The 15,618-nt window shown below is 45.4% G+C and overlaps 1 protein-coding gene across 2 annotated transcripts in view; it reads right to left on the bottom strand.

The window, feature by feature from the left end:
• Positions 1 to 15,618, bottom strand: part of LOC138300146 (zinc finger protein 551-like) — a 194,964-nt gene that overhangs the window by 36,684 nt on the left and 142,662 nt on the right. For both annotated transcript variants that reach the window (XM_069239096.1, XM_069239097.1), the window contains exon 7: positions 12,617 to 12,754. In XM_069239096.1, coding sequence (XP_069095197.1) covers positions 12,617 to 12,754 — 138 coding nt within the window. The remainder of the gene's footprint in view (positions 1 to 12,616; positions 12,755 to 15,618) is intronic.

Genomic DNA, 15,618 nt, shown 5'->3' on the forward strand with positions numbered 1-15,618 from the left:
GGGGGGACTCTCCCCTTTCTTACGAGGCCTTCCCGAACGTGAAAAAGGCCGTTTTCCCCATGAAAGCAGGAAGCGGCCGCAAGGCTGCTTCCTGCTTTCATGGGGAAAACACCTTTGCGGCGCAAATGTTGTTGCAAACTGAGCCGCGCCCAAGAAGGGTTTCTAGCCAACCTAGTCTGGCAGGAAATCACCGTGGAAGGAGGCAACGGAAATTACAAAAGGTATCTGGAAAGGAGTGTAAGCCTCTTGAATCTAGGTGGGGTTTGGGATCAGTCACTTTCCACGACAGCTTTTAACAAAGCAGTCAATAAGTCATGTAAACTGCTTAGTTGGTTATAAGACAAAGAGGCTCTGACCAAAAGGTCGCATGCCTGGCTGACCCTTAATTTGTATAAAACTTTAAAAGAATCTGCACTCCTGGCCACCCCCTACTCCCGGACAATTAAGCAATGCTTTTTAAGGCTTAGGCTGGGTGATGTCCCAACGCCAGACCTCCTCCCAATCTGGAACAAAGGGCCACAAGTGGGCGCACAGGAGTGCCGCCTTTGTCATCTGGCAGTAGAAACCCTGATGCATGTGGTCTGCATCTGCCCGGCACTGGCTGAAAACAGAAAACATTTACTGAAAAAAGAAATAAACGGCCTAGGGATTAGATCCTGCAGACAAGCAATAATCGAAGCATTCAACCCACAAAACACCATATTGAATATTAGATTGGTTAAATTTTTGGAAATTTGCTCTGGTAAAATAACGTCTGCTGAAAGAAGGCTGTGATAGGGAGGGCGCGAATAGAGACATAATCCACATACTTTGAGTAAAAACGACAAAGATAGGAAGGTATTCTGGTAATATTCGCCATTTCGCCAGACCACTATGAAGTACTGTATTAGAACCCGGAGTCAAGTAGGGATTCTTTTTTCTTGTGAAATATGCGTTCTCTCAGTTATTTAAAAATTTATGTAATTTATATGTTTTAATGTATGAGCACGGTTTTGTTAACTTTTTTTGTTGAAGGATTACTTTTATGGTTTTAATAAACTAATAAAATAAACAATCTCTCTCTATGAAAGGTATCAGAGGCATTTGTCAATCCAAAGGGCATCACTTTAAACTGGAAGTGGCCTTCAGGTTTAGAAAAAGCAGACCTCTTCTTGGAACTTTGGGTGAGACTATTTGCCAATAACCTGAAGTCAGGTCAAAGGTATTCAGATACATTGTCGCCTCTAACTTACCAGTGAGCTCATGAACTTTGGGTTTGGGGTGAGCATCAGCCTTAGTGACTGAATTTAGGCCTCTGGAGGAGTCCACATTGAATCTCATATCAGTTTTCCCTCCATTTAAATATGGTTTCGACACCCTTATCACTGGACTAGGAAAAGGACTAATAGAGGACTCTATTGCCCCTAACTCTAGCATCTTCTAGCATATTGGCAACTTAAGTCTTGATACTAGCCTTGACCTGAAAATTATAATTCTAACTTTTATACTATAAACCATACTTTTGACAGGCAAGTTTTCACCTGTGTTCACATCATGGGTGCACCAAGTTGTTAGACCTAGGGTCAATGAGAACAATCCAGCAAACTGTCTTAACAACTTATAACAGTCCTTCTGCTGTTGGTCTGTTAGAGTGGAAGAGAGAACTACTCCATCTAAATTTGACATTACTAGACAGTAAGTCGGAGAGAAGCTCATTTTCCTCTTCTTCCCCGCCATCTGTCAATATGAGCATTGTAATGTCTGCTCTGTCATAGTGGAGCTTTAGCTTGTTCACATGAATTGAATAACACTGTGAGAGTTTTTGGGGTTCCCCAAGTCCACCAAGTATGTGGCTTCCCCTTTCTTCTCCAGAAGGGGATAGGACTCAGTCCACTTGCCCTGAAGTGCCGTAGGTGCTACATGTTCCAAACCATACACTAACTGCCCCGGTTGGTATTCCACAATTGATGACTTCAGGTCATACCAGTGTTTCACAAGCTCTAGGTTGGTCTCCAAATTCTTGTTTGCTTTTTCATGTATTCAGCTATCCTGGGGCGGTGGCGTAGTACACAATAGCTTACTTGGTCTCTTTTAGAGGTCTTTCCCTCCAAAATGAGTGGGCCTCTCACAGGGTGTCCAAACGCTAGCTCAAAGGGACTGAAGCCTACTTTTTAGAAGAACATCCCTGTAGTCAAACAACAGGCATGACAGGAGAACATGCCATCTCCATTTGAGTTTTTCAGGCAAAGCCATAATCATGTCCTTCATGGTTTTGTTGAATCTTTCCACAAGGCAATATCCTTCAGTATGTCAGGGAGTAGCAAACGTACAAGCCACATCACACTCTTTCAAATAGGCTGACATGAAGTTAGTACTCCTATCTGAAACTACCTGCTTAGGGAACCCAGCTCTGCCGAAGAGTCCAAGGAGGGCTCTAACCTCTGTAGGAACAGTGACTCTCCTCAGTGGGGTAGCCTCTGGGTACCTGTAGGAATGATCCACTACCACCAGGATGAATCGGTTTCAAGATCCTGTCTGTAAGTCTACGGGACCAACAATGTCAATCACCACCCTCTCAAAGGGAGTCCCCACCAAAGTCGTTGGTAAGAGGGTCTTTGGCTTACCCACATCTTGTCACTGGCTTGGCAGGTGATAGAGGAGTGACAGACCTTCTTCACATTTTCAGAGCTATGAGGCAAATAGAAATGGCTGCTGAAGCGTTCCCAGGTCTTGGTCTGCCCCATATGTCCAGCTAAGGGGATATCATGGGCCAGATTAAGGAGAAACATTCTGTATAGTTGGGTGACTACCACTCTCCTGGTTTCTCCTGGTATGGGGTCTCTTGCCTCACTATACAGGATTCCCTACTCGCAGTACACTTATGGGTACCACTGATATCACCCTGTACTTGCCTGATACCTAGATCTGTCTCAGGCCTTCAAGAGTGGGACAAGCCTGTTGTTCCTGGTGGGACCTCCAGTTCCTTGGAGTTCTGCCATCTCTGCAAGTTTCCTTAGGAAGCAGTCTCCTCTTCAGGCATCAGGCCTCCCCCCTTGACTAATAGGCTCCTTCTGGGCTGTAGGACTTTTGGAAGCTGGCTCTCCAACCTTCCTAACCGTTCTCTTGGCTTATAATTAAAGTTATGCCAGTTGGGTATGGACAATTTAACATTACACTTTTAAGGGTCAAAGCACTGGGAAGGAGGTTTGGTTAGCAGGCCAGTCCAAAACTTTGCAGGTGGTCATAAAAAAAGAGGCATTTCCTTACAGTACACATCTGCTCAACAATATAGTTATTTTGGGAGACTGGATGGTCAGGCCAGTTCAGAGTGATGCCTATCTGAATGTCCCCCTTTTCACCTTCCTCAGGCACGTACTTCAATTCATCTGGCAGTGGCAAGTTTTTGAATTTAGGTTCCTGCAGTTTGGCCTCTTTAGGGCCCTTTTCGCTTTACAAAGCTCCTGAGACCAGTATCTGAAAAACTGTGTGCCAGGGGCATACGCCTGATCATCTACCTGGATGATATCTCCTCTTGGTGGCTCAGTACATAATCAAACTATGGTCACTTCTGGAGTTAGCAACACATCTCCTCAAAACCACCATGATTAACATGGATTAATCACAATTAGTCCAAGCACAATGCCTAAAGTTTCTGGGGTTTGTGGTGGACTTCCCTCAGACTTACACTAATGAAATGATGACCATCAGGATGCAACTGGGGAAGATGCTTACCAGGCAAAGACTTACACTGAGGCAACTGGCCAGACAGTTTTGTTATTTGGCTTTCACCGTTCAGGGCATTTTGCCAGGCCCACTCCACTACAGGATGCATCAGAGGCTCAAGATTGCTCACATGAGAAGGGGAATTGCATATTTGGAAATGATAAGACTTTCAAATGAGGATCGGGTGGATACCCAGTTGGGGCTTGACCACATGGAGGCCTGGAATGGAAGGGTGGTTTTTGGAGCCACTCTGCACCTGGTAATAAGTTATGGTGCAAACTGACTTGGCTTAGGTACAAAACGCTGGGAGGTCTCCACATGAGGACTGTAGTAAGGGGAAGATTATTTGTAATAAAATAAATGACCAAAGACAGAGGATGGACAATGTCTCAGCAGTACTGTATGTCAACTGGATATAAGGTCTTTGATCCAAGGCATTCACATATCTGCTCAAGGATTTCTGGCATTCCTGTCTGGACAGGAAAGGTTTGGTGGCAGAGTACTGCCCGGCAAACAGAACTAATTGGCAGACTGGAATTCCAGGTGTATGAGAGATCACATTTGGGAGAAGTAGGTGCCTTTCAGCAGGAATGACGGATGAGTCAAAATTACATTACACCTTTCCCCACTTCTTGATGATTATCCAGTTAACAGCCAATTTGAACAGACTTCCAGCGAATGTGGGGCTCAAGATGCCTTCTTGGAAGTTTTGTGTGTGGTTTCTCCAGATACCAGACATCGTGCCAGATTAAGAGGGGCGGATGCATTATTTGGTCCACTGAGTGTTCACTGTGTCTGATAGCCTATGGGATAACCAGAGAAGTTTCTGGGTGGAGAGCGCAGCCAAGTGATATGCCTTGGACATGGAGACATTGGGCCCCTCGGTGTATGGGACAAATTCTGGAGCCCATAAGGAGAGGCACAATTCCCAGAATGGATTTCCTCTTAGAAGTGGTAGAGGCTAGAACGACTTACACAACCATTAACATGGTCAGATGGGCTATCTAATAAGGAAATATCCTCTAGTCTCATGACTGCTTAGTGTTACAACTCTGTCGTCCCATTCTAGGGGGCGCTGTAAGGGGACTCTCGGTAGCCTGGGAATCATCTTGAACAATTATCTAGAGTTCCTTGCTGACTCCTGTTTGTTTTTCTTTTTGCCATGGTATACTTGTGTAGTACTACATTTGCTTCCTGGGACTGCAAATCCCATAATGCACAGCCTGGTAGACAGGAAAGCCCGGATTCTGTTTCCCATCGTTTTCTATGGTAAAAGTCCAGTTGCTCCTTTCCACCGGATCCTCTCCCTCCAGGACTTGCAAGTGTCTAAAACTACACAAACCTGAGACCTCTCCTGGGCAGCCCAGCTTGGAACTGCTTATAAGCAGCCATTTCCTCAATATTCCCGTCGTGCATTGGAGTTTGATTCCTTTGTGTTACAGACCCTTTATCGGATGGTGTTCCAGTTTTGTTCCTCTTGTGTTCCAGCTTGATCCGGTTTCCTGTTTCTCTGCCCTGCTCCTGATTGTTCCAGCCAGAGTCTGCTCCCTACCTATTAGCCTTGTACCTGTGTGTTTCTTCCAGAGCCTGCTCCCTGTTTCTCTGTCCTGCTCCTGCCTTGTTGCAGCCTGAACCTGCTCTCTGTTTCCCAGTCCGGTTTACTGCTCATTCCTACTCCCTGTATTCCAGCACTGTCCTTGCCTGTTCCAGCCAGAGCCTGCTCTCAGTTTCCTAGTCCTGTCTCTGTCTGTCCCAGCCAGAAGTTTGCGACTTGTTTTCCAGTCCTAGTCCTGCCTTTGCTTCAGCCTCAACTTGTTCCCAGTTCCTGCCTCTGTCTCTTAGTTTGTCCCTTCTGTTTCTGTTTCCTCTCGGTATTTGTGTCTGGTAAGTGTTTTATCAGTCTTCACCAGTGTACTGGGGTTGGCTCCTGGGTTCCAGGAGGCAATTCCAGCCCCCATTCTTGTCTAGTGTTATACGTTGCCTTTCGTGCCTAACAGTGACAGTGTGCAATTGCTGTTTCTCAGGAATCGCCACTGTGTTTCCAGCTGGACCCAAAACAGCGTGTCTTGCGTATATAAGTACTATCCTGGTTTGTGCTCTAGGGTCCAGAGACAGAATCACTTCTGCTGCCTCCTTTCTATGGGGCTGGCAGGGTGACTATCTGTAAGAGCAAAGCACAGAGGCATTGACATTCCCTGTCACTGTGGGAGGTTCTGCGCCCTAATCTGTGTACAACCCCAGCATGTTTGTCAATTAGTAATCCGTTTCCTGATTGTTCACACAAGGGTTGCTCTGCTTTTACTTTCCTGTTTCCTGTGCCTGTCCATAGCTGTCTTTTCCGTGTATGCCTTTAGCTGCTCTTCTGCCCCAGTACACTACCTCTTTAGGATATTCGGTGACCTCAAGGGGTGTCCCAACCAGAGTCCTGATCAGATCCGCCCTAAACCGTGACACTTAGTTGCATTGAACTTTCCTCTCCTCTGGTCCCAAGATACACTCATCTGTGGAATGTGAGGAAAATGTTACTGACCCAGTAGACATCTGTTTGTGGCATGTAGTGCTGTAGATTCACATGCTTTGCATAAGTCCGCCATCTAGTGTTGGAAGTTGTTTTTGTTTGAATAATTTTTCGTGTCATGAGATCGAGTGACTCCTCCTCTTGGTGTTACTGTAAATGGCCATGGAGTCCTTTGTTGGATTGTTTTCCTGCTGGCGGGTGAGGTAAGGAGTGTATAGAGAGTAAAGAGAAAGAGATTACCATGCAGTGTATTTGCATAAGTACAGTGTTTATATGACAAAGCAACTACAACGGCCACAGACGTTCAGGGAGGAGGGTGGGTGCATGTGAATCTACAGCACTACATGCCACAAACAGGTGCCTACAGGGTAACATTTTACACTCTATGGCATGTGTGATTGTAGATACACATGTTTTGAATAGACTCTAAAGCAGTTCCTCCAATTAAGCGGAGGCTAGCCTATAAGGGTTGAAGTTGCTTGAAAAAGTGTTCTGAGCTCTGCTTGGCCAACACTGACTTGTTGTCATGCTAAAACATCTACACAATAATGTTTAGTAAATGTATGTGGTGTACACCAAGTAGCAGCTTAACATATGTCTGCTATTGGGATGCAACCTAGAAAAGTCATAGAAGCACAGTTTTTCTAGTGGAGTATGCTCTGGGGTTAGCAGGTAACTGTTATTTGGCTTTAGCATAGCAAGTTTAAATTCATTTAATTATTCATCTTGGTATACCATTTTTTGATATTGGGTTGCCTATATGAGACATTGAAAACGCTACAAAAAGTTGTTTAGATTTCCTTAACTGTTTGGTTCTGTCACTATAATACATGAGAACCCTTTTACCATGTAGTGTGAAGAACTCTTTCTACAACAGAGTTTGGTTGAGGAAAAAGGACTGGTAATTTGATTGACTGTTTGATATGGAATTGTAAAACTACGTTTGGAAAGAATTTAGGGTTTGTTTAAACAACTACTCTATCTCGGAGTATTTGGAAGAATGGTTTCTCAAAGGATAGAGTCTGGAGTTCACATACACGTCTTAAGTAAGTGATAACTACTAAAAAAAGCCACTTTCCATGAAAGGAACAGTAAAGAGCATGTATGCATTGGCTCAAAAGGTAGACCCATGGGTCTAGTAAGAACAATATTAAGGTTCCAGGATGGTGCTGGAATGACTCTTTTGAGACCTTCCATGAAGAATTTAAGAACTGGAATTTTTAATAAAGATATGTGTTTGTCTGTTTTGAAAGTAAGCAGCTATAGCTGCTAAATGAAGCCAAATAGATGAGTATAATAAGTTTGCTTTCTGCAAATGTAGCAAATAACAAACAAAATCTTGGACTGAAGCTTTGAGTGGGTCAATGTGTTTAGTTTGACATTAGCATCCAAATGTTTCCATTTTGCAGCACAACACCGCCTAGTTGTAGGTTTATGTGCCTCTTTTAGAACATTCATGCATTCTGGCTGTAGCTTTCAGTAACTGTATTCTATGAATTCAGGAGTCATATGGCAAGGTTGAGTTTTTCAGGGTCTGGATGCCTGATCTGTCTGTGATTTTGAGTGAGAAGGTTCGGCCTGTTGGAGAGCGTCCCGTGTGGAACTACTGATAGATCCAAAAGTGTTGTGGACCAAACTTGACAAGCCCATGTGGGAGCTACAAGGATCATGGTAAGCGAGGTTTGCCTCAATCTGGGAACTAGGGACAGAATGAGTGGGAGAGGCAGAAAAGCGTAAGCAAATATCCCTGATCAATTCATCCAGAGAGCATTGCCCTTGGTCTGAGGGTATGGATATCTGGATGCAATGTTTTGGCATTTTGTATTTTCTGCTGTGGGGAAGAGATCCATTTGGGGCGTTCCCCACTTTAGAAAGTCCTGTTGAAGGACTTGTGGGTGGAGTTCCCATTCTTGGACTTGTTGCTGCATACTGCTGTGGTGGTCTGCAAATTGGTTGTCTATGCCTGGGAGATACTCTGCTACTAAGTGAATGTGGTGGTGAATTGCCCATTCCCATATTGTTTGAGCAAGATGGGACAACGGAGAACATGTCCCCACGTTTTTTAAAGATAATACATGGTTGTCATGTTGTCTGTATGGACTAGAACCACTTTGTGGGACATTTGTGGTAGAAAAGCCTTGATTGCTGGGAAAACTGCTTGAATCTCCAAGTAATTGATATGTGAAGCTTGTTAAATGGGATCCCATTTACCTTGTATTGTGACGTTGTTAAAGTGAGCTTCCCAATCTGTCTGCGATGCATAGGCATTCCGAGTGATCTGAGGCACAGGGTCCAAAAAGGGACGCCCCTTGGAGAGGTTTGTGGGGTTCCACCATTGCAAACAGAGGTGAGTCTGTCGGTCCAACATTAGTAGATCTTAGAGATGACCCTGTGACTGAGACCACTGATGAGACAGACATTGGTGTAGGCTACGCATGTGCAGTCTGGCATGAGGTACGTTGGCAATGCAAGACGCCATCACCCCTAATAGCTGCATCACTGTCTTCACTGTTTAAGTGGAGTCTTCCTGGTACTGGGAAATGAAAGTTTCAAAAGTTTGAATTCGAGCTAGACTTGGATATGCTAACCCTATCTGCGCATTAAGCAGTGCTCCTAGATAAGGCTGTATCTTTAAAGGTTGGAGATGGGATATGAGAAAGTTGATCGTGAGTCCCAAAGTGTGAAGGAGATCCAGTTTAATCTGAGTGTGACGCTGACAGTGTTGTAACATACTGGCTTTGATGAGCCAATCGTCCGAATATGGGAAGACATGAATGAGTTGACATCTGAGATATGAGGCTACTACTGCTAGACATTTGGTGAAGACCCTGGACGCTTTTGTAACCCCAAAAGGTAAAATCTTGAACTAATAATGTTTTCCTGCAATTAAGAATCTGAGATATTTGTGGTGTAGTTTGTGAACAGGAATATGAAATTAAGCATCCTTTAGACCTAAAGCTGTCATAAATTCGCCTTGCTGTAACACTGGAATGACATCTGTTAGAGTGACCATATTGAAATGCTCTGAGAGAATGTAGAGATTTAGTGGTCTGAGAGCTAGAATTGGTCTGAGTGACCCATCCTTCTTTGGTATAGGAAAGTATAAGGAGTATACTCTTGACTCGTGCTGTGAGAAGGGGACTGGTTTGTGGGGACACCGGACCATTCTGGGTAGACATGTTGGAGTCTTTCTGCCACTGGAGAGGTGGAAGGAGGTAGAAGATGTAAATAGTCACTGGCATGCAATGGAGGCAGATCCTCTGGAGATAGATGACTTTCCTCTGCCCTTGTTGTTTTCATCTCTGTAGGATCCTCTATTGTAAAAATGAGAACCTGGTTTGTTCTGAGAGGTGGAAGGTTCGATAGTGGATAGCTTGAAGCCTACCCTAAATTGTCGGAGACGAAAATGACCACATTGTATGGTGGTGAGTAAAGCCCCCATAGCCTTTGATGTCTCCAAGTCTTTTTTAAGTTTTTCTATGGTGTTGTCTACTTCTTGGCCAAATAAGTGTTCCCAATTAAATGGCATGTTGAGGACTGTCTGATGTATTTCTGGCTTGAATCCTGAACACTTAAGCCAAGCATGGCTACGTATAATGATACTAGTGTTAATACCTCATGCTGCAGTATCTGCGGCATCAGTTGTACACCTGATAGAATTACTAGAGATGGTTTGACCCTCTGAAACTACCTCTAGCGCCCTTTTACGATGTTCCTCTGGGAGGGGCCCGTATAAATGGAGGGTCTGAAGGTGGAGCCTTGTATTTCTTATCCACCCTCAGGGAGAAAACCCGAGACTTTACAGGTTCTTTAAAAATATCATGGGCATGTCAAAGCATGACTGGCAACATGGGTAAAACTGACTCTTTATGTGTGGCAGTGAGGGTGTCAAAGAGAAAATCCTCTTCAATAGGGTCAGTGTGCAGCTGGGAATTGTGGTATGTGGCTGCCCTTGCTATGACCTGTTAATACAATGTTGTGTCTTCAGATGGTGATGGACGTGCTGGATATAGGTCAGGGTCATTTGACAGGATGGAATCTGGATTGTATCAATCCTGTGTGTCCATGTCCTGTGGCATGTCACCCAAATCATTTCCTTGAGGTGGTGTGAACCTTGTGGTGAAAAGTGTGGTGCAGGAGACCCGGAAGGTGTTGGAAGAGTAGAAGGAAGCACTGGCGATGTGGTGGAGAAGGCTGAGGATGAACTGGAGCCTTGCCCTTGGAGACCACTATAGGTGGAGAAGCAGTGTCAAACGCCTCTTCAAAAGTGAGCTTCCTTTTGACTTGAACGGGGAGAAGAAATTATTCTCCCTTCTGAATATGGAGTTGGCACTGATGAGCCATTATTTCTAAGATGGGCTCCACTGGTGAAGCTGCTTCGAAGGAATGTCTGAAGCCTCTGGAAGGCACAGTCTTATGTTCCGAAATTTTCGAAGCCAAAATCTTGTTTCGAGTCTAAGCTGTGAGCTCTGAAGTGGTTGCAGAGGGTTTTTTGCTCGGTGCTGAAGCGTTCAGGTTGAGGAATCTGCTTAACCCCCTGGTTGCCTGGGATGTTGCTGAGCCGAAGGTCGCTGCCGAAGACGACATAGTTGTTTTTGGGTCCAGCCGGAGGGCGGGCCAACCAAAGGTGATTTTTGGATCCGACCATGGCCTGAAGGCAGTGGAGGTCCAGTGACCTGCTTATGGGGCTTCTTTAAAGTCTTTGTATGGGAGGTAGGGTCTGTTCTACTCACAGGGTTGCGTGGAGGTGACTGGCTGGCTCTTAATGTCGGACTGGACATCAGACTTCGAATCTTCGATGAAGAAGACCTCCTCCTGTTCCGGTTCCTCCTGCACGTGTTCTACCCCAAAGATATCTAGAGTGTCTTCTGGTGTTTTGGACACGATCTACAGCCTACGAGCCCTCTGTTCCTGAAGCATCTTCTTGGATCGAAAGGAACGGCAAGCATTGCAAGTTTGTTAGTTGTGGTCCAAAGAGAGAGACAAATTACATACGAGATGTTGGTTGGTGTTGGAGAATTTCAAGTGGCATTGAGGGCAAAAGTGTAATGGAGTACGTTACATTAGCCCTTCATAGTCCGACACCACACTGAAGATTAGGTCCGGTGCGGAAATTCAGACAGACCGCAAAATGTATAGAAAACTCGATCAAATTACAATAGCGTCGCTGAAAGAAAGATGAAGGAGAAAAGTTTGGAATAGACTGAGCTGAGCGAGAGGAATACATGTCGAACCTGACAGCGGAGACAATACAGTCTAACAAAGATCTTGAGGCCCATGCACAGTATCACCGAGAGGGAGAGTCACTCGATCCCGTCACTCGAAAAGATTCTTAAAAAAAAAAAAAAAAAAAACTTGCAACACCCAGGACCCAACACCAGATGGCAGACTTATGCAACTCATGTGTATTGACAGCCACACGTCATCAAACACACTGTTCTGAACTTTCTTTTATAAACACCAGATAATGAATCCCTATCTACGAAAGGAATGTTGGCCAAGTTCCTTTACTTGGTATTCAAAAGAAAGGTATATGAGTTTAAAGTCTTAGATCTACCAGCTAGGGTCTTTACCTCAGTTGGGGGTCACTTTTATGATCGCAAGAAAGTCAAAATCCAATACCAGTGCCATCTCGTATCAGGCTTAAATAGATATCCTGAAGTTGTAGGGCTAGGTGCCCTCAGACCAAAGTGAACATGACAAAAAAGTTTCAGCCAGAGATATTTCAATAGCTCCTCATCTTCGTATGAAAACCATTCAGCACAGTGTAATGGGTGGCGATACTTCCCATTTTGGTGCCCAATCTACTAGTGGATCCATGGCATCCAAAGCCTTTGCAGTGGGTGGCTGTTTGGTGGACATTATGAATGTAGCTGATCATTTGTCTGAGTTCACCTTTAAGAAACTCTATATGAGGCCAGTAATAGCATTGTCTTGGGTCATCCCTCATAGTAGCTAGCTTTAAATAAATATGCATAGTCCTTGTCATTTCCGAGGTAGCGTGATGGTAAGTTTCAATTCTAATAAGGAAGTGGAGGCAATATTAACTCACGCAGCAGCAACAGTCTGCACATTTCCCTGACAGATTGGTGGAGATATCTGACTGGATGCAAGGTATAAGCAAGGGAGTTTGCTATGAATTCTTAACAATTTATGGAATGTCATGAAATATTTCAAGAATGTTTAATGGCTTAACCAGTGAACTGGATACTAAGAGTGGAGCACTGCTGAGTAGAGCAAACTGTTCTTTCTACGTTTTTATATTTTACTTTCTGTAACCAGAATGTGACCAGAAACAAGGGTGATTAAGTATTGGTCTCTGGACCTTTGTAAGTTTCAGAGATGACCACAATGTCAAAAGATGTTCTTTTTTACAGACAAGTAAACAACACATACCTGGTCGCATTATGACTAGCCTTGCCATGATGCCATCACTGATCACATGCGGAAACACCAGGCTAGGGTGTCTGAGTTGGATGCAATTGATGGATGCTACTGGTCCCTCCTCCACATCTGAAGACAGTTGCTGCACCCCTGTATTGGAAAAGCACAAGATAACATGTTTATTTACTTATTGTGACAGCATCCTATAGGGTTTGCAGACTTAAAGTAATCCTACAAGCTGCATGTGTGCCCAATTTTCAATCACCAGTCAAGTGATAATGGACACAACCTTTGACCAAATGCTGGGCACACAGCATATCTGGCAAGTCACCCACATTTGGGGATTGATATGTGTTTTTCACTAGTATTCATCCACCTATCAAAACAATGCCTCCACAGACTTTAAGTGAGTCACCCTATCACCTCTCTTTTGAAAATCGTGAATACCCTCCAAAGCAGAGTTTGTGCTCTATTAACCTTAACAAATTCACCCCTGTCTTTTTGCCTTGTGACCTCCTGTTTTTATGGTATGCTGGATTCTGTTTTTGCTAATTTATTATCTCTGGGCACTTTACCACTGTTTATCAGTGCTAAAGTGAAAGCACTCCCTATGTAAATTGTATTGGTGATTGGTTCATCCATGATTAGCATATCTGATTTACTGGTAAGTCCCTAGTAAAGTGCACTAGAGGTGCCCAGGGCCTGTAAAACAAAATGCTACTAGTGGGCCTGCAGTACTGATTGTGCCACCCACTTAAGTAGCCCTGTAAAGATGGCTCAGAACTGCCACTGCAGTGTCTGTGTGTGCAATTCTAAACTGCCAGTTCGACCTAGCAAGTGTACCCACTTGCCAGGCCCAAACTTTCCCTTTTGGTACGCCCCTAGGTAGCCCCATGGGCAGTGTGCAGTGTATTTAAAAGGTAGGACATGTACTGGTGTGTTTGACACGTCCTAACAGAAATACTGCCAAATTCGTGTTTCACTGTTGCAAGGCCTATCTCCCGTTAAGGTTAACATGGGGGCTGCCTTTAAATAACTTTAAAGCGCAGATACCCTTTGAGGGCTGATAGAAATGTGGAGTTTGGAGTCTCTGAACTCCAATTTAAAAATACATCTTTTAGTAAAGTTGGTTATTAGATTGTGAGTTTGAAAATGCCACTTTTAGAAAGTAGGAATTTTCATGCTTAAACGATTCTGTGACTCAGCCTGTTTGTGGATTCCACGTCTGGGTCAGTTTGACAGTTGGGCTGTTAACACCTCTCCTCTAGACAGTGACACAAAGGGAGCTGGGGTATCACCTGCCTTTCCTGATGAGCCATCTGAGCTAGAGTGGAGGGAGGAGTGGTCACTTACACCTGAGAGGACTGTGCCTGCGCTCACACGATGCAGTCTCCAACCCCCTGGTGTGTGTCTACGGCCTGGCCTGAACAAGTGACTTTGCTTTGAAGTTTGCCAATTTCAAAGGCAGAAAGGGGTATTGGACCCAGAAACCCCAGACTTGTAGAATCTTTCTGGAATCAAGAGGAACCTCTGCCCTGCAGAAGAGCTGGAGAGCTGGATGAGGAGTACTGCCCCTTTGCTGTGTTGCTTTGCTGGACTGGCCTGCAGTTGCTGCTTCTGCCTGACAAGAGTGCGAAGGGTGAACTTTGCTGTGTGTGTTGCTTGAGTAAGTTCTCCGAGGGGTTGGAGTAGAGCTTGCCTCCTGTTGGTAGTCTCAGGGACACCAAATACTTTAGTTTCCTCAATCTGCAGCACTGGGAACTGTGTGTTTTTTGCTGTTCAAGAGGAGAAACCACTGTGACTCCGCCAACGATGCCGCTGGCCTGCATCGTGATCTGCCGACGCTCCACGGAGCCACACTGCCCGCTTCGCACTGCCACCCTGGTGTCACAGGCGCCATCATCGGACGACTTCACCGAGCCGCTGCTTGCATCGTGACCTGTCGGCCCGCACTCTGGCATCACCTTGCTCACACCGCAGCCTGAGTATCCCTGATGCCACCGCTCCTGCTGATACTGGCGTAATGCCTGCACCGTGGCCTGTGGACACCGCTCGTGAGGTTACACGAAGGCAGCCTGGTCCACTGACGCCAGCACCATCGACTCCTATGTCGTCACCAGGCATCCCTGTCTGCACTGAGGCCTTTGGACACTGCTGTGGAAGGTCAGGAAGCACCATCACGCACCGCCGGCTTGAGCCTACGGACAACAGCGCTTCAGCAACGATGACGCCGCTGCCTGCAAGTGAACTGGTGACACCGCACGTCGCACTGCCCCACTTCACACTGCAGCCCTGGTCTCAGCAACGCCACTGGATGCAGTCACAGAGCCGCTGCCGGCACCGTGACCTGTGGGCACCAGACGCTGCATCATCCTGCTTCGCCGCGCAGCTACGACACCATCCACACCAGCGCTCCTGACTTCATCAGCCTGGAAACGCCTGTGACTTAAAGGACTCAATGACTCCCACACCAACTCCGGAACTGACACCGCAACGCAAACGACGCCGCTTTCCGGAGCTCACTACGAGGATCACAACGCCCAGCAAATCCAAAGGTACTGTTTGCGGGTCTTCCCTACACTGTAGCTGGCCCGCAGCGCCGCGGCCAGCCCAAACTGTTGGTTTTGTTGATCTCGACACCGTGCTAGCACCAGGTGGAGCTATAGACTTCAAGGAACTGTATTTTTGAGCAAATCTTGCTGAATCCATATATTTATTACTGTATGGTGGATTTGTATCGTATTTGGTCTTGTTTTATATTGATAAATATTGGCTATGTTTCTAAAACTGGTGTGGTGTCCTTTTGTAGTGTTTTCATTTATTACTGTGTGTTATGTGCAAAAACTTTACACATTGCTCCTGAGATAAGCCTGACTGCTCCTCCCAAGCTACCAAGGGGGTGAGCAGGGGTTATCTGAGTGGATATCTCCCTTATCATGACTAGAGAGAGGGTCCCTACTTGGACAGGGTGCAAACCTACTGCCAACTAGAGACCCAATTTCTAACACCTGCCA

This window comes from Pleurodeles waltl, chromosome 6 (genome assembly GCF_031143425.1).
Source record: "Pleurodeles waltl isolate 20211129_DDA chromosome 6, aPleWal1.hap1.20221129, whole genome shotgun sequence".
Taxonomy (NCBI): domain Eukaryota; kingdom Metazoa; phylum Chordata; class Amphibia; order Caudata; family Salamandridae; genus Pleurodeles; species Pleurodeles waltl.